The sequence below is a fragment of the Apis florea genome, unplaced genomic scaffold (genome assembly GCF_048593485.1).
Source record: "Apis florea isolate Af1SG1 unplaced genomic scaffold, ASM4859348v1 contig_3587_pilon, whole genome shotgun sequence".
NCBI lineage: Eukaryota > Metazoa > Arthropoda > Insecta > Hymenoptera > Apidae > Apis > Apis florea.
In genome coordinates this window covers 840,323-859,273 of record NW_028256789.1, presented here as the reverse complement: position 1 = coordinate 859,273, position 18,951 = coordinate 840,323, and the positions used below count along the sequence as shown (strand labels likewise).

The 18,951-nt window shown below is 43.8% G+C and overlaps 1 protein-coding gene across 3 annotated transcripts in view; it reads right to left on the bottom strand.

The window, feature by feature from the left end:
• Positions 1-18,951, bottom strand: part of mdy (diacylglycerol O-acyltransferase) — a 92,185-nt gene that overhangs the window by 29,948 nt on the left and 43,286 nt on the right. For all 3 annotated transcript variants that reach the window (XM_086914399.1, XM_086914400.1, XM_086914401.1), the window contains exon 6: positions 1,150-1,305. In XM_086914399.1, the coding sequence (XP_086770525.1) occupies positions 1,150-1,305 (156 nt within the window). The remainder of the gene's footprint in view (positions 1-1,149; positions 1,306-18,951) is intronic.

The following is an 18,951-nucleotide window of genomic DNA, read 5'->3' as shown; positions in this document are numbered from 1 at the left end:
ATTCCATGCGGTGAGTTTATTGGTAGGAGAGAGAGAAAGAGAGAGAGAGGGAAAGGTCAGTCGCGTGTGTTGTATAATTTGACTTTGCCGGGCCTGAATAATCGATACGCGTAACCGTGGCCCGATACCCGGAAACAGAGGCGAGACTGATCGAGAGTTTAAATTGGGTGGAAGTATTCGCCTCTTCCGTGTGTGCGGGGTGGGTCGCGGCCAGCCACGATATCGTGTATGCACCTTCAGAAGCGAACAAATAGCCCCAACACCACCAAACCATTGAATTAGCCCGGCTCGAAAGACTCGTGTATAGTACGAGCTTAATGTATGCGTGTCACAGTCTATCACGAATATTTCCGAGTTTATATCGCCCATCTTCCCGCCCTGATAAATTAATCCCGAACTTTAAACTTTCTCATCGAGTCTCTTTCGCGAGGAGGGCGAAACGAAGTCGAACGATTTTCGACAGGGATAACTATCCCCTTCCCCTCGTGACATCGCGACCAACGAATCGGCGATATATTTTGGAAACAAAAAAAAAATTGGAGGGAAAAAAGGAGGAAGAGAAAAATTTTCCGCGTTTTCTTCCACCCTTTTTTTGCCCGCCCCGTTCCTTTAATTAATTTTGTTTACAATAGAAACGAAGGTCGGGGTTGGTCGCGAAACCCGTGTGTGTACATACATATATATATATATATATATACATACATCCGTTGCACACGGGGATTTAACCAGTCGTCGAAAAACTTGTAACAAGCATTTTGCCTGGGAGCCGGCGTCACAGAGGCGGTCGACCAAAAATCCAGGCGGGGCGGTTGTACACGGCCGTTGGCCGGCGTTTTTCGGCCGGGCCACCGGCATTCGCGTTGAAATTAGAGGGTGTTACGCGAAAGCACGAAACGATGTAAAGGGAATGCGTAATAGTTGTTATCGAAAATGCCGGGGCGCGCGTACCACGCATTCCGGAATAACGTTGTCGTTTGTCGTAGCCGCGGCGATAAATTGACATCGTTGATGGAAATAAACGTCGCGTCGCCCCCGTTATTATGCGGCCGCCAGACGTGTATGTGTAAAAGTTGGCCGCGTGGAAAATGGGGGGAGAGGCGATGGGAAATACGGTGTCAGGGCGGGATTACGTGGAAATTCTCTACTTACACTGTAGATTATTGTAGGACAGAGATTGTCGTCGCATCCTCCCCTGGCTCGTTGCCTTTCTTCGATTGTTCACCCGACACCACATGTTCACTTGCACGTACGACCACAGCTTGAGGAAGAGGACGGCGTACAGCATGCACACGTACATAGCGCCGACTGAAACAACGGAATTAATTATATGTTATATCTGTATAACATTTCAAATTATCGCGACAGCTTATCTTCCCTCGTAATATCTCTGCTTTGTATTTCCCAACGTGTAACGCATGTGAATTTCCAATCCGTGGATCGCCCAGATATCCCAACCCTGCAAACGCTTCCCGGCAAAATTATTTTTAGACGCGATATTTATTTATTTTCAACGCACGTTCATTTCGATATATATTTATTTATTTATTTATAACTCGTCGCCCAGAAATTCTCTAAAAATGGGATATTACTCCGCCTTATTAAAAATGCGTTACCGGTGTAATACTGAGCAATGTACCGAGAGGTGGAGAAATTTTTTTAAATTATCGTGAAATTGGAACTTCATCGAATTGGAAAATATTGGGAAAATCAAGAAAATCGAGTTATACTCCGTTGAAATTATTTTATTCGTTGATCGAGAGATTGTAAACGTGTCGATCACGAGACCTATTAACGCCAATTATAACAGGAAATTCTAGTCAAATTTTGAACGGAAGATCTTTCTTAAAAGCATACTATAACCGACACGACCCATTTTTGTCGAGCTCAAGAAACGATATCTATATCTTGCGCTTTAAGCGCAAGAACCGGCAAGAAAACAATACCTTCGAGCATATCGATTTTTAATCAAGAAGAATATAATATAAGACACTGGAAGGAATGAAATTTACTTTCTGGGAATTTCATTAAACAAATTCATTAAAAAACTCCTCACCGTTCGTTATCCCTCCCCTTTCGTACCGACGTTCCTTCCTTCCACCTTATATAATAAAAAAAAAAAAAAAAAAAAAGAAAGACAAAGAGGATGTGTGTGGATAGAAGAGAGGGATAGAGATGGACAGTTAGAGGAGAAAGAAGAAGGAGAAAAAAACGATCAAATATCGTGAAAGATTGGGATGACGTATGACTACGTTTTAGTCGTCGCAACATTTCATACACTTGCAGGAACGTGACAGCGGATACATCTACGTGAAATGTAAAGCATACACTGTTACATCGGACGTACGTGTCCGAATGTGGCAATTAAAGGGTTTATAAAACACGCATATTACGCATTCACGGCCGTCAGTTTCATCCCCGGCTGAATTTATCCTTGTTCCATCCTTCCTCGTCTCCTTCTCTCTCCCCCCTTCTTCCCTCCCCTTTTTTCGCACCGCCACTTTCATACTCGACGCATTTCAACGCGGTCTCGGAGCGTCGAAAGCATTCGTAATGATTAAAAGGGTTGGGAGAAAATGACTCCTCGCAATTTCTTTTCTTTTTTTTTTTTTTTTTTTTTTTTCCCTCGTTTGACCAGAGGAAAGATCGAGAGCACGTCTCCTTTCCCCAAAGGAGGCTCGACCCTCGTGACTTCATCCCGACCTAGCCCGCGTTTAATTATGGCGAACGGTATTTGCATCGGGATCTTAAGAATGTCAGTTATTATTATGCGGTGCCAGTAACGGGTGCTACTACAGCTAATGGCACGGAATTATAGACGATGACGAAGCCAGGGGCACGGCATAATCCTCATATTTTCCGATATTTCCATCGATCCAGCCTGCCTTCTTCGACCCGGATTGTTCGTATCTTAATTAAATCGCGTTTGCTGCCCGGTTATTCAGCCGTGCCGAGATTCTCTGCATTAATGGTACATACTCTCTCGCCGAGTAAATTGGTTGTTTCTTTATTTTTTTTTTTTTTTTTCCTTTCTCTGTCGTTCCCCTTAGCTCTGTCTAATTTGTCGTTGGACAGTGTAGATTGGACGAAACAGTTTATACCGTTTATCGCGAAAACCCTTTTTAACCCTTGACTGAACCTGGTATTCGTCACCATCAAGAATAAATATTAACCCTTTTTCGCTCGGCCGAACCAATAACTCGAGACGATTTTCCGTACGCTCGGTGAATTTTTTTACAGCTAATTTAAAGTGATTTCACGCACACGATTAACAACAAAATATAATAAAACTTTTATATTTTAATATTTTACGTATCTTTATATATAAAGAAAGCAATCGCCAAGATGCATTTGTCAGAGGTTTGTCAGAGCAAGTATCGCAGTGAAATGTCGTTCCATGTCTTTCTTATTTCGTTGAGAGCAAACCTTGTATATAATCCTTCTTAACTCCTGTTAAGAACGAATGCTCTCGCATTCATCGTCTATTATTCTTATTTTTCATCCTTTTTTACACCTCTTATACTTCATCTTCATCATTGCACTCTTTCTCTCTATCGTCAATTTTTTCACGAATAGAAGTAATTTCGTCGTTCGATAACGGAATATCGAACTCATCTTCACTCGAATCGATCATTCTATGCTTACAAAACTCAAAAAACTTTTGAAACGAATAATTTGAGATAAGAAAAATCTAAGCTATTCGGCAATATATTATTAAAAATATTATTAAAAATAATAAATAAATAAATGTCGCCGTCTGAATCCACGTGATGCCATTCGAGTGAATTCCAAAGGATTAATGTATTCTATAAAAGAATAAATTAATCGTTTCGTTTATTTTTCTCGTTTTCGTTAATTTATCCTTATGAACGTATTTTGATTGGAGTTTTTGCGAAACTTTCAATCCTCCCCCCCTCTTTGTGGACAGGGTTGGCCAGTATTCATCGCGAAGGGCAACTGTTTTAATAAATATTTATTCGAATTAAGGTTTTATTTGCATGTAAATAACGGAGGTGCGTTCACCCGGATGAAATAAGACCGCGAGCAAAACGTCGGCCACGAATAAATGTTTAATTGGTGGATTCATAAACTTTTGCTCGCGGCTAGACGAACCTTGTTTCTTTAATTCTTCACATAGCGGACGAGAGGTTGTTTCGTTCGATAAACGGCGCTGTGAACGTAATAGGATCAACTTCGTTCCTACCACCTCAATTACTCGAGAAATTAAACGAGCAACTCGTTGAACGGAATATCGAGTTCTCGCATCGCAGATGAGAGCTAAGTAGCTGGAATAAAATAACCGTGAAACATGCCCACTTTGAGATATAACGATACGGCAATTCATTTCTTTTTCCTTTTTTTTTTTTTTTTTTTTCCCCTCGTATCATATCGCTGGACTTGTTATTAAATGTTGTTATATATACCTCCCTTTTCCAAGATTTTTAATTGCATAATAATGTTTCTCCAATTTCAATTTTCAACCTTTTTAAGCTCAAAAAGTTCAATTCACATTCGCGCGACGAGAAATATCAAGGAGGAGAAATCTAAAAAGAAATCTAAAATTCCAAATTCTCGTGGGCAACTCTCGGAATTGAAACAAAAAACAAAAAAAAAAAAAAAGAAACAGATCTCAACAACATCCGCTTTTCCGTCCTTTCGAACAATCTTTTAAATCAAACAAACGAAAGTAAAGGGAATATCTAGACAGCTCGTTCGTAACATTTACAATTTCCACGAACTCTTTCTCCTCGGGAATTTTCTCAGCTGAACTTTCTGATCAGCTTCCACGCCGTCCTCGTTCAACGTAAATTCATTCCCAACCCCTGCGGCGATAAACACGAGCTATCCCCGCGACGACGGTTCAACGATCCACGATTTAAATTATTCGAAAGAATGATAATTAATGCATCGAATTCGGTCTCGATTCGCGCAAGCCACGCCGCGGATAAAGCTCGCGATAATGAGGAAACGAGAAAGCTTGTAACAAGTATAATCGGCCGATATTATCGCCCCCCATTAATGAACGATCTACGCGTACAACGATTCCACAAAGAGCCACCAAATTATTATTTCCACGAAATACGCGTGAATTTGTCGACCACGAGTTCAAACGAGTGATTCCAGAACGATCGTAGGAAAATGTTCTCTGCCTGGCACACACACACACATATATATATATCTTTTTTTTTTGCTCGTCCCTCGCGCGAGAAATATTTCCTTGGACGGTGGAATCGTCGCCTGGAAACCCGGCCAAGGTGCTAATTAGAGAGAGATTCTCGGATTCCTGTGCGGAAACCACGCGTTTAAGTGGCGTCACTCGCCCCTACGATTTCTTTTGACGGGGAAAACGACTCTCCCTTGTTAATGACGTTGAACGAGTTCCGCCTTCCAAGCATTAAGGGAACCGACCAGGTGCTTCTTCGTTACCCTCGAGCGTAATCTCTCCCCCACCCCCCCTTGATAACTGGTCTAAAACGTACGAAACTTTTCCACAGATTCCCTTGTTTATCCCGTTCGAGTTCGAGATTCCCTCTCCCCCTTTCTTTCGACTCCATTAAAAACCCATCAGAAGGATATAAATATTAATTTCCCCTCGGCTCTCGGGAAATTACCATTGTCACGGGTTGGCCCTCACGGATCAATCTTCCTTCCACGATTTACCCGTTTATCGCGCTATCCCCGTCAAACGGGCAGAATTTAAAATTACCCCCGTTTCCTACGTAATTTCGTAGGAGATCGATCGATGGAGCGATGGAACAAGTGAATGGATCGCGATCGAGGGAGGGAAAAAGGAGAGAGAGAGAGAGAGAGAAGGATAGAAATTCGGGGATTCGAAGAAAGGGAAGAACTGGAAAAGAAGGGGAAAGCTTGCTGTTGTGAATAATTTCGCGTGACGGGGTATATCTGGAGTGGGGTGCTATCCCAATCCCTGTTTGTCGCTTATACACGTTTCGAGATTATCGCTCGCGCGAGTAACACCCGCGGGGCATATAATGCATGTACACGGGTGTTATATAGGTGTGCACGAGGCAAGATAATTGCCAAATGCCGTGACAACGCGTACACAGGCTCGCAGTTTGACACCGTGCACGGTGAAACGAATCTATCTTGCCGTGGGCTTCGCACCGCGTTTATGCGTGTGCATGCCTCTTACGCGATTTCGACACCGATCCGGACGAATTGCCGGAGACGAGACGAGGTAAATACCGACGCGGTGGTGACGGAAATTCGAAAATTTGAACACCTCGTCTGAGAAAAATTTTATCCCGCGAATCTTTTCACGCCTGTTTCTACTATATATATATTTTTTGATACTTATATATTCAATTCTATTGCCGCCTTCGAAAAAGAAAAAGAAGGGAAGAAAAAAAGAAAGAAATATATAATAAAATATTTCACGATGGAAAAGATTGTTAGATAAATTAACCGAACCAAAATTATTATTAATTTCGTAATTTCCTGATAATATGAATTTATCATAAATAATGATATATACCAGGCAAATTATACCAGGGTCAAAAAAAAAAAAAATCTTTATAACCATCTCGATAAAAGAAACTTTTCTACATCGTGAAAAAAAGAACTTCCCCATTTACGTACAAAAGTTTCCTTACAAATGATTTTAACAAAGCCAACAACAGAAACGGATATAATAATAATAATAATAATACAAATAATTCTACCGTGGCTCTTATTTCTCTCCTATTCCCTTCCTGCTTTCATTTCGCGAGTATTTTTTTTTTTTTTTTTTTTCACCCTCCAAAGTCCGCAATTTTTCAACAGCCGGCCGAGCTAATATCTTAATTGTTTCTTAAGCAGTGGAAAACATATTTGGCGGCGTTTGAAATATATAGTGGAGCCGATTTACGTCGATTGAAATCACCGTTCTTGCACGAAACATTACGCCGAAGAGACAAGCTTGTAGGTTTTTCGTGCTCGGCCACGATATACGAGCAGGCCGCAATTAAGTCGTGACAATTTGTCTGTGTGTTGGACCTGTGTATAAGGCGCGCTGTCGCGCGGCAAAGATTTATACGGAACGATACGCTGGATACGCTTGTGTACATTTTTCATCGATGGAATTACATCATAGCTAGACACTCGACGATATTACGAAACAAAACGGCCGGATAAATCGTTCGATTAACCGAATGGAAAACTTTCTATCGCTTGCCTATGCAAACAGGATGACGAAAAATATCGTGGGAATATCGGCTGATTGAATATTCCTGTGCTAATTTCAAGTAACGTTTCCCTTTTGCAAAAACTTTCGTTACAGCTTTGTTAAAGGAGTTATTAACAGAAAAAAAGACTAGCCAATCACGGAGAGCGCATAGATTTAGTCAAACCGCGAGCCGCTAGTGTTGGCTACGTGTCGCCAGCAAAGCACGAACAAGTGCAAACACGTGTCGAAGAGAGTATATAAATAGATGTAATAAAATATCGAAAAAATTATATATCGAATTATACGTTACTCAGGATCATTAATAAATATCTTTGTCGTCACTTTTCTTTAATATCTCTTTCTCTTCTTTATCATTCTCCTTCTCCTCTTTTCGTTTATCAATTCCTTTTCTCCTAATCATTCTCCTCTTCCTTCAAATATGTATTATTTATTGTTCGTTTGTTTTACAATCGACTTTTTACACCATACTTTTAACGTTGTTCATTTCGAGTAAGCTTGAATAAACATAATTTATTCATGAAGACTCGATGAACACCGTAATTTGATGTAATTTTTTTTTTCGACTTTCTTCGACACGTATCGTTTGGACTTGTTCGATCCGTGGCACATACCCAACGCTACCGTCGCGGCTCGACTAGTCTACGCGTTTCGTGATCGGTCAATGTTTTTTTGTTAATAAAGTTGTAACCTCGTTAACAAACTTGTGACGAAAGTTTCTGTAAAGGGAAATGTTGCTTAAATTATTTCAGGAATTTCCAGTTAATCGATGTTCTCACATTTTTGGAACATCCTATATATATATATATTTCTCTTCCCTCTCCCATTTCCAATGCACGAAACTATTGACAATGGAACAATGGACAGTTATAAAGGCCGGCAACAACGAAGACAGAGCAAGACTATTTATATGCAAACACGTTCTTTCGAATTCGTATCGATGATTTTATTACTCCACTTTACAATTCAGCTGTCCGCGAGAGAGATAAACCCGGGAAGATATATCGTTTCGGTGGCAAACAATTTTCCAAAAATTTTTCAAGAAACCGTCATATTTCATCTACGACAATGGCGTCAACCTGTAGAGAAGGGGGATTAAAAAAAACGAGAGAGAAAGAAAGAAAGAAAGAAAGAAAGAAAGAGAAAAAAACAAACAGGAAGGGGAAAAATGAACAAAAAATTTCCCCTCTGTTAACGTATAGAATTATTCTACCGATTTCCCCGCAACGAGCACCGAGTACTACCGTTCAACGAACGAAGCGACCAAGAGGGTTGCATTGTGCAGCCTTAGCGTGCAACAATAGCGGAAGTTCCACCACTGAAAATAGTTTCTCCATTTTCTTTAGTCGCTCGTCGAGCTGAGGAATTGCCAGTTTTCACCTCGGACCCCTCCCCCATTGTCGCACGACGTACACTTCGAGATCCGCAACTCCCGATCTTCGCCATCCCATTTCGACTCCTTCCTCTTCTCCTCCTCCTCTCGATTTCAACCACCCTTTCCCTCCTCCCATCGTAGCGCGCCGATTCTACAGCGATCTCTCTCCATCCATTTCCCGTCTCTACCTTTTCTCTCGCTCTTTCTTTCGATCGCAGCGATAGCAGAAAAAGCAGACTGATGCATTTTGATCAGGATCCATTTCCGCGTGCCGCCTCGAACGGAAGAGACTCTTTCACCCTCGCTCAGGAAACGTGTCATCGAGAATGTCCCCCTTTCCTTTGAAACACGATCGTACCATAGGTCGACTTAGTTTCTTCATCTTTTATATAGGTTCAACTTCTCTTCGCCTCTTACGTATCTGCGGGACGGATAGCGTAGCGCTCCCTTCCATGGAATAAAACGTGACGATCGCTTCCTAGCTACGTTATTGCGACGACGACCCGTGTCAACAGGTTATTGGACGGAGCCAATTATTAATTCAACCTTCCATTTTCAATCGCTTTTATTAACGGTTTATCTTCCTTTTTTCTTTTTTTTTTTTTTTTTTTCATTAAAGTAAAGTAAATATCCTGTGATCGCTTCGTATTCTAAGCAAAGTAAGAATTATAAGGTTTATTGTCGCGCAATGTAATCGCGTTCGAATAAAAATATTAAAAATCTTTACGATCGCAACTTATAAGTTTCGAAATTTTAAATTTCGCGACCCGTAAATTAAATTTTATTAATTATCGAGTGAAAAAGTGAAGAGAGGAGGAGATGGGATAGATAATTTCCTACGTGAATTCTCGACCAATGTGTGTTCTCGACCAATAACGTTTCCATATCAAACGTGACCCGATATTTCATTGGACAGTTAATTTTTTTCCTCTTCTTTTTCTATCAATTTCTTCTTCGACACAATTCATCAGAGAGCAATGAAGCGTCGAGAGATTCGAGACATAAATTCTATTAACCCCGTTAATGGCGGTTGATAGTCAAGGTGGAACGTGAAAGAAAGTCGCCGCCATACGTCGCGACGATAGGAATTTCGTTGCTGGTCAGATCGCGTGGCACAACCTCTTCAATATTTCCACAGATACGAGCGTTGCACGCATCGCCTACGCGAAACCGGATAAAAAACGAAATTGCTTTTGTACTTTCGTAATTGTTCCATGTCTCTTTGTAATCTAGACACGCGAATTTACACGAGATCCTGTCCCTTTTCATTTTTCCTGTTCCTTCTCCTCCTCCCCCACCCCTATATTCCACCCTGAAATTCGAGAACTCATGCATATTAAATTGATACACGTTCGCCAAACAAGTGGGCCAAACAATTAATTAAAATACAAATTTCAGGAACGATTTTATATTCCAAATATTTGATCCGACGATCGGTCTCTCGATCCCTCTCGATCGTTGTTAACGCAGTTACGCGGATGGACACGTAGAGCGCGAGCTCGAGGAACGATAAGGATTCGTAAAATCGAGCGGCAATTCCGCGATTAATCGTTTCATCGAAGGCATTAAAAAGGGTAAACGTAACTGCGATTTCGCGGAACAATGTCGCAGCACGGGTGCAATATTGTTCCGCCTCGCGTGCAGCTTGCATTTAACGATGACAACGTGTATATGAATCGAGAATGTTTAATGAAATAATCGAGCGAGAAAGGAAGGGGGGTGGGCGAAAGGAAGAAAGAGAAAAAGTTGGGGGAAGCGAAATCTGGAAAGAGGAGAGAGAGAGAGAGAGACGGATGATACGACGGTATATCCTCGACTCGCGATCGTAATCAGAAACGGCGACTACGTTTCCAATTCCACGTATTCGCCCGCCCGCTATCCAGCCAGAATTCGTGAGTAAGACGACGACGACGACGACGCTCATCGTTAAAATTTCCGCGATACGTATCCGCTGAATTTCGATGAAGCGATGCCCGATCCAGTTTTGCTCCAGAGTTACGTACAAAAAAATATGTAACGACCGAATATTTTTACTTTTTAATGAGAAAAATACAAATTGAGAGGGAAGCGAAGCACCAAGAGATCGTGCTTGTGCGCGACGTTAAAATAGTTAAATTTGGGAAAGACACGCTTGATGAACAGTGAAAATCGGGGAGGGAGGGAGGGAGGGAGGGATGGAGAGAGAGAAAAGATTGACTTTGAGAAGAGATATGTATTCCGATGCTATTTTTATTCTCGCCACTTTCTTACTCCATCCATCGAGGCTGGAATTTATTCTTTCAACGTGTTTTACGGAGAAACTTTTTATCCAACCGTGCATACGGGAGTGAATCGAATAAACCCTCGAAATTACGATTTCATAAAAATCCGCAATGTTCGGAATAAAAATGTCAAAGGTGTTTCACGGATGAAAGACACGGCGCAACCGTGAATATGCACGTCAGGAAGAACGACGCGCAATTGTTTCCTTTTATTTTAACCCGAAACAAAGAACGACAACATTATTTTTCCTTTTTTTCCTTGTTCTTTTTTTTTTTTTCGTACGTTACGTGTCACGTTTAGTTCTCTTTTCATTAGAGCATCGAGCGTGATCGTCGTGATATTTTTCACGTTCGTTCGACTAACTCTACAATTATCGACGAAACCCAGAACTTGAAATGTTAAAAAAGAAACGTGTTTTTAGACCAGTTTGTCATTTTTGTATTATCATTCGATATTATTTCGCTGAATAATTTTTTTCACTAAATAAATCACTTTAATACATCCAGAATTAATAAACCAACGATCCAACAACTATTCCCTACGCTAATTAAGCAAGTATTCGACATTCTATTTTAGATTTTACGTTTACTAAACCAAAAGAGTACATACAGAAATTATAAACGAATTTCTGCGAGGTGTGTGCGCGATAATTACGAAAAGGAAACAGGGACGAATCGTCAAAATTCGTCGGACTGTAACAAAACGTGAAAAGTTTCTATTAACCGGTTCGAAGAATAATTATCCAGCGGAACGACGCCACATTTCGTGCAATTATAGGATGACACGAGTGCGTCGTGTCAATATCATCGCTCGAATGCGCCCCGATGGAATATATACCGAGGACATACACACGCGCGCGCGCGCACACGTGCACAGTGCGACAATAGCACGACCAGTTATACCGATTCCGCGATATCGACGCCCTGAATCGCCGATATCGAATTTCCTCCGACGAAACCTCCCCGTATCGCGGCGAGGGTAACTTGCGAAACGCTCTTCCTATTAATTTTAAGAGATCATTGTTTCAAGCATCGATGCACACCGATCGAAACAATTAACAGATCGCGCGTACAGATAAGATATCGCCACGATATATTTCCACAGATCGATCGTTCAACGTGTACAAACACGTGTACAAAGGGGAAAAAAAAATCGTCTAAACGAACGATTGTATCTTTATAAATATTCCCAAATCTGTGCCGGTCACGATTTATATCATAAAATTCGATCGACTAATTCATTTTCTTTTTTTTTTTTTTTTCCCTCAAAAACTTCGATCGAATTTTCGACCGAATGTTAAATTCCCTCAACTTCAATCTCCTTGTTAACCATAATTAGAGCGAAAAATTATAAAAAGCTTGGATGGAATAAGATTCCATCCGTTTCCAAAGGAAACGAATTCGAAACGAGGACAAGTCGATCCAACATCGATCAAACGGAACGGACTTCTCGAAAAACGCGAACTTTTTTCGCGCCACGATACCTGTCCGAGCGAGGCAAAAAGGACGGGGGGTAGCTGTCTTTATTCTTCAAGAATGTTCATCGTGATAAATTTAGCCGGGGGGAACTCCGTTCTGCCGGAAGTACGTGCCTTTTGCACGATCGTGGTTCGTGATCGATCGCTCGGCCGTAATTCAACCGGCACGCGTAATTCCCTACTTATGTCCTCGCGATTCCCTCCTCCCTCCATTCCCTGCTCCGTTTCCAAACTTCCTTCCACCGAACATTTTCCGATCCTGGCACGGCCTCCACTTGGCTCGAGCTTGTAATCACCTCGCGGAGTTACCGTGCGTGAAGCCGGAACTTGGCAAGCTGCGTGCATTCGTTTCACGCACGACTATCTCGATCGCGTGGCTGCCGCGCCACGTTTGTTTTCACGCGTTTATGGCCTGGATAGGATGACGTACCATTTACGGGCCATCCAAGGGCCCATTGTGTTCTTCTTCTTATGTTTTTATTCCCTCTTCTTTTTCTTTTCTTTTTTCTTTTTTCTTTTTCTTTTTCTTTTTTTTTTTTTTTTTTTTTTTTCATGAGAAGAGAACTCAACGGAGAAACTCGTTTAAAAATGTTCGTTTCGTGAAAGGATACCCGGTTTGCGTCCGAAACGCGGATCAGAACATTTCGAGATCCGATCCTTTTTCTTCCACTTTCTTAACTAAACTGTACAAAAACCAGCTCCGTTTTCCAGGCTACTCGAACGAGCCTCCTCTTCCAACCATCATTTCTTTCCTCGCATTTAAACAAGGTTTTCAAACTTTTCCTCCAGATTTTTGTAGATCCGATAGTTGTTCTTCCCCTTCCTGTTCCCGATTTAAAGAAGTTGGGATCGACGCGATCGACGCGATATGCACCAGACTCGACCGTGCGAATTCGAATTAAATTTCAAGCATCCTCTCGCACGGATCGGCAACGCGACAGAGCTCTCTCTCTCTCTCTCTCGCGCGCGCGCGCTCGATCCTCCGACCCCACAAGCTCAATCGTCGAATCGTCCTCGAAAGTATCGATTTCGTCTTAAATTCGACGCCGTGGCTCGGCGAGAGGGAGCTAAACATCTTAGCTTGTCGTTGTTGTAGCAACGAAGCCGATTCCCCGAGCGCCAAAAGAGGGGAGGGGTACTAAGCGATCCACCACCTTTCCGTCTCGAGGAGTTTGTTTTCAGCGACGCGAGGGCAGAGAGATGGAGTTTCGATGAATCTTTCAAGCGGGGTATCGCGAAACGGAGGCAACACGTTAAAAATGTATCGGATTAAATCGTCGTCGCAAAAAGGTCGATCAAAGATGGATTCGCAGCGGTGACCGCATTTAGCTCCTCCCTTGCGAGTTTAATCCCGATATGCGCGTAGATACGTCTGCTCCTGGAGACGGTGGAGAACACGGTCGGATTCCTGGCTAGCCGAATCCCTTTGGAAATTCAGGATATCCTCCTGCGAGACACTTGCGCTGTCATCTCTATGCGACTAACTCGAACGTTTGCGGGAAGAAAGCCCGATCTCGGGAAATCCGTGCTCGAAAATTCGCGGTGCTCAACTTCTTGCTTCTCCCGCTCGAGGATCGATGAGTGGCTTTTGAAATAATCCGATGAAAAATTAAATTTTAAATCAACAAAGCCTCCAATTTTACTCCTAACTCCGCTACTTTCAAAATAATGATTTCCTTAATTGCTAATGCAATGTAACCGTGATGGATGGAAGCGAGAAAGAGGGCAGAGAAAGTCCTCGAGCGAGCACAGGATCGCAAAGTGGAATATCGTTTCTTTCAAGATTACAAAATCGCATTACATCACGCTCTATACGCGTCCTCTCGTGCTGTCCTAACTTCCAAAAACGTGTCCAAAGACGCGCTACGTCAAAGACGTGGAACAGCGTTGAAACAGCAAATCGTCACAGGACAGTATCGCCGTAAGGACCGTTAATATTTCGGCTAGGAAAGCACAACGCCCTTACAAAGCCCTCTCCCTCTCTCTCGTATCCTTGTTACATCTCGCCAAGTATATATTCTCTCCCCCGGTTAGAGGCCAAGTCTGCCCATCCACCCATCTTCAAGGTTCAACCAACCTGGCTCCCGTATCCACAAAGGCTGCCGGTATCAAGTCAGCCACTTCCGACCTGTAACTCGCGACATCCCTCAGCGATACGCTCTCCGCTCAGAACCGTGACCTCGCTCGTCGCATTACTCGCGCGGAAATCAATTTACCATCCTAATTTCGCGCGGATTATCCGGTGTAAACGGCACACCAACGGTCGCCTTTGTGCATTCGGGTGCCACGAGCTAGTTAGGGGGGGGGGGGAGGCCCAACGCCGGCTGGCTAGACTCCAGTCGGTTTCCACCCACCCTCTCTCGGCATCTCCTTCCTTCCTTCCTTCCTTCCTCCCTCCCCCTCCGCTCTACAACCTCGCCGAGGTTATGCATGGAATTCTCGCGCACACCGTGGATCGGCGTGCGGCGTGAAAGCGAATCGAGCACGCACACGAGGACGAGCCCTACTACTACGAGTTCTTTGCTCGATGCTCGACCATCCGCGTCTTCTTTCGCCTGGCTCGGCCGCGTTTCACGCTACAACGAGTTCCGTCCTCGTTTGAAGTCAACGAAATTGGCTGCTTATAAGGGCTGACGGTTTCGAGGTGTTCGAGTTCGAGCTCGATTCATCGTGCCTTCGTCCTTCTGCTTTCGTCTTTTCTCTCCCTTTTTCTTCCTTTCCCCCTCCTTTTTTCTTCTTTTCCACCTCCGACTCTGTTTAAGTCAGATTCTTCTGCTCGGTTCCGATCGCGTCGAGATTTCTTCCTTCCCCCTCCATCCTCCTTTTCCATCCTCCCATTCTATCGTGGAACCATTTCGCTGTTCTTTGGAATTACAAATTATGCGGGATGAGTTCCTCAAGAATTACAAATCACGCGTCCAGACATCGGCCTCTCGGTCTACCTCTCGGAGGGTTTCGAATGAGAGGGGTGGGGAGAGAAGCGAGAGAGAGAGAGAGAGAGAGAGAGAGAGAGAAGGGAGCGGAGCAGCCACTGTTGGTTTAGGCAGGAACGAATAGGATAGGGTTGGAACAAAGGAAACGCTGGATCAGATTTAGGATCTCGACCGAGACTCGCGCCAGGAACGGTCGAGAGGCTTGGGTGGAATGTAAGAGGCAATCAGTGTGTTTGTACGTTCCGCATAGAGGGGATGGAGAGAAGATGGAGATTCGTCTGTAAATAGCGGGCCAAGAAAACGGAACTTGGCATAATTTTCCAAACATTCCACCCTTCCTCCACCCCGTCCCGATTTCTTCTCGTTAACGAACTGTTAACCCCCCCCCCCCAACCGATTTCCCTTCATTAACCCGTTCCAATATTTACGATCAACATTCGTTCTATTACCATCGTGTCCATCGTGCTCGTCTTCGAAATTTATCCAGTTTAGCGGCGGCACGACTTCGCATTTCCGCAGCGGGGATTCGCGCGCCCTTTGAATCATGAATGGCTCTCTCTCTCTCTCTCTCTCTCTCTAACACCATCGAGGCCGGATTCTGCGCTAAAACGTTTACAAGCTTACAAACTGGGAGGTGGAAGCTTTAGCTGGAACGGAAATTACGTTCGAACGCAGCCGGATATGTGGCCAGGTGGGCGCCTTTCCGCGAATTTTGAATAACAAATCGCGGACCGTCGACTAATTCCTCCCTCCGCCGTCCCTCCCCCATCTCCATCCCTTTGGAGCAGGGAGAGCGGAACAAGCGGAATAACTGCTTCGTTATCGTGGCGTAATCCACCAGGATCTAGTTGAGCAAACGAGAACATCTATCGTGAATGGCGGCCCGTTTAGCTCGCCCCATTTTCCATCCCGGAATCCGTGATGCGTCACAGTTATCGGCGTCCGTGTGACGAGGTGAAACTCCAAAGATTATAAAATCTTCTCGATCAACTTCAACTTCGAAACTCGGCGTTCTTTTAAATTTCATTCGTTCAAGCTGAGGATCATCAGTTGAGCTGGATCATTTAGATTCACATAGGACGGGGAAACGCGTTATTCAAGTTATTTAAATACACGCGATTTTGGTTAATTTCCGAGGAATCCGCTCCGTTTCCACGGAAACGTTTAAAGTATAACACCGTCCCGCAAGAATCACTTTTAACCTTAATTCCCGCGTGATAAAATATTTAACGCTTCTATATTAAGGAAAGAGTGGGATTCATATTAGAAATTCTTCAACACCGTCCTCTCGAGAAAGTAATTATTTCCATTACGCATAACATTCACTCTCTCTCTCTCTCTCTCTTTTTGGATCAAATTACACCGCTCCTCGAAATTTGAAGCGCATCTCGAGCAAAAAACGATCTTGCACGCCATCTTCCGGCGAAAACTTCTTCGTCCCTTTATTTAATCAAACGATTCGCTTCGTCATCCGTTATTCTATCCTCAAAGCGATCTCTCTCTCTCTCTCAAAAAAAAAGGAGGGAAGGGGGAATTCCTTCGACTTTCAGAGCACGCCTACGTTATTCACACCCAATATTCATCCCGGCTGCATTCCTCATGGAACATGGAAACTGTAAAACAGCGCATAGGAGCTGGGCTAAACGAGAAAAGAGGAACGTGTTATTCACGGCACGATCGTGAAATATGTCGCGCGGCCGTTTGCTCCTCCGTCTTTAACGTGTCACGTCGCGCTACGCACGACGTTAGACACCGAGAACGATTAAATTTCCTTGCTTGAGGCGGAGAGACGCGGCGATATCCTCGATTCGCGGAGAAAGCCTCTCTCGCCTCTTTATTTCATACGTACATACACGCGCGTTATTACGTTTCCACCCGCGCGTTCGGATTTTACGGTTCAAGGGTGCTCGCGCTGTGCTCGAGGGTGCTCGTTACAACTTTACGCCGGCCATATCGAAACGCAGAGTGCGTGCAAAGTGCTGCACCCTTCGGACCCCCGGATTTATGGGTCGGCGGTGAAATCGAAAAGGGTTTGAGGAGGAAAATTATTATATCGCGTATAATACGAGTATAATAATAAAACGAGAGAAACATGTTTCCGACGAAGAAGGTTGAGGATTCGAGATAAATAGAAAATATTCCTTCTTTCCCCCACCCCCTCCTTCCCCTACCGCGAATGGACAACAACGTTGAGAACGATTATTGTTTATTGGCGATAAAGGGAAAAGTTTTCCGGTCCCGACGCGGAATCCATCCACGATATCCACGAGAAAAATAAGATCTTAGATCGATGGAACGCGTGAAAAGCGATGCTCTCGTTCGTTCTCTCGGCGGAATATCGACTATCCGGCATTTTATAGAAACGATGTTTTGGGGCGAAAGACGAACGCGGCGTAAGACGAAGGTATTTGTAACTGGAAGGACACGCGAGAAAGAATGGTGATTCCATGAAATATGTTACTACGCCGGCGTAGTATTATCGTTTCTATATAACAGGAGAGAGAGAGAGAGAGAGAGAGAGATCGCTTTTTCTAGAGATCGCATATTTTTCAAACTTAATAATTCCCCGGAATTTAATCGCGCAATTTCGAATGCAAATAATTTGATGGGACGGGAAGGATTTTTCGAATAAATATTTATCTTCACCACGCGTGTTCAAACATTTGTCGCATCCGGCCGATAATTCACCGCAATTAAAATGGACGGCAGGTTTAAAAACGTAGGCCGCAATATTGAAGGCGCGGTCGATAATGCGATCGCACGAGCGGCAACATCGTTTTTACGCGAAACATTCGACCGTGTCTCGATAAACACGTATCCCTCTCACCGGCCTAATTAAATCCTAATGAAATCGCGATTCATCGCGAAACGATTCATTACAAATCGATGCGCATTTGTTATGCCCCCCTTTTTCTTTCTCCCTCCCTTTTTTACCTCCATCCCCTCTTTCCCTCTTCATCGTTGAAATAAAACAAAAAAAAAGAAAAAAAAATCACGAAAAATTCCAGTCACTCGTCGGAGAGCGAGGTGTCGGGCGTCCAATCACGCCGCGAAGACGAGAATACTTGTCCTGCGACAATATGATACCGACGAGTACCACTTAACAGTGCGAGTAAACACTCGACACCTTTTATTGCATTTGCGGGCGGGCGGCAGCTACGCCGCAATGGATACGCCGGGAGGGACAAAGACGCGAGAGGTGAAACAGAGAGAAAGGTAAGAGAGGAGGGAGGAGGCGGGGGGAGAGGGTAAAAGGGGTCGGTCGGCCAAAAGCGAGCCGGAAGGAGAGAGAGAGAGAGAGAGAGAGAGAGAGAGAGAGAAGAAAAGAGAGGAAAAGAGAGGAAAAGAGAGGAGGAGGAGGAGGAGGCCGTAGGTCGATAGCTTCGTGTCACGTTTCTACTGGGTGTCGCGTTGTTCCGTAATTCGAAAAAAAGAGAGGAGACGGACAGAACGGAATTCGGGTACCGCTCGTCGATATTTTCCTGGCCGCGTAATTACGACCATTCCCCCCTTCCCTCGTCGCGTTTCGATCCTTGCTTTGTCCAGCCCCATTTTCATCCTCTGGTGTCTCGTAGCATTCGCCTTTCACGATCCGACTTTCTCCCTCAAACTTGGCCACAGGGAAATGCGAGATCGACGAGTTGCACGAGCGTGAAAATTAAATCGTCGATCCGTGGTCGGCCGTTTTCGAAGCTGCTCCCGATCCGAATCCGATCTCCGCCGC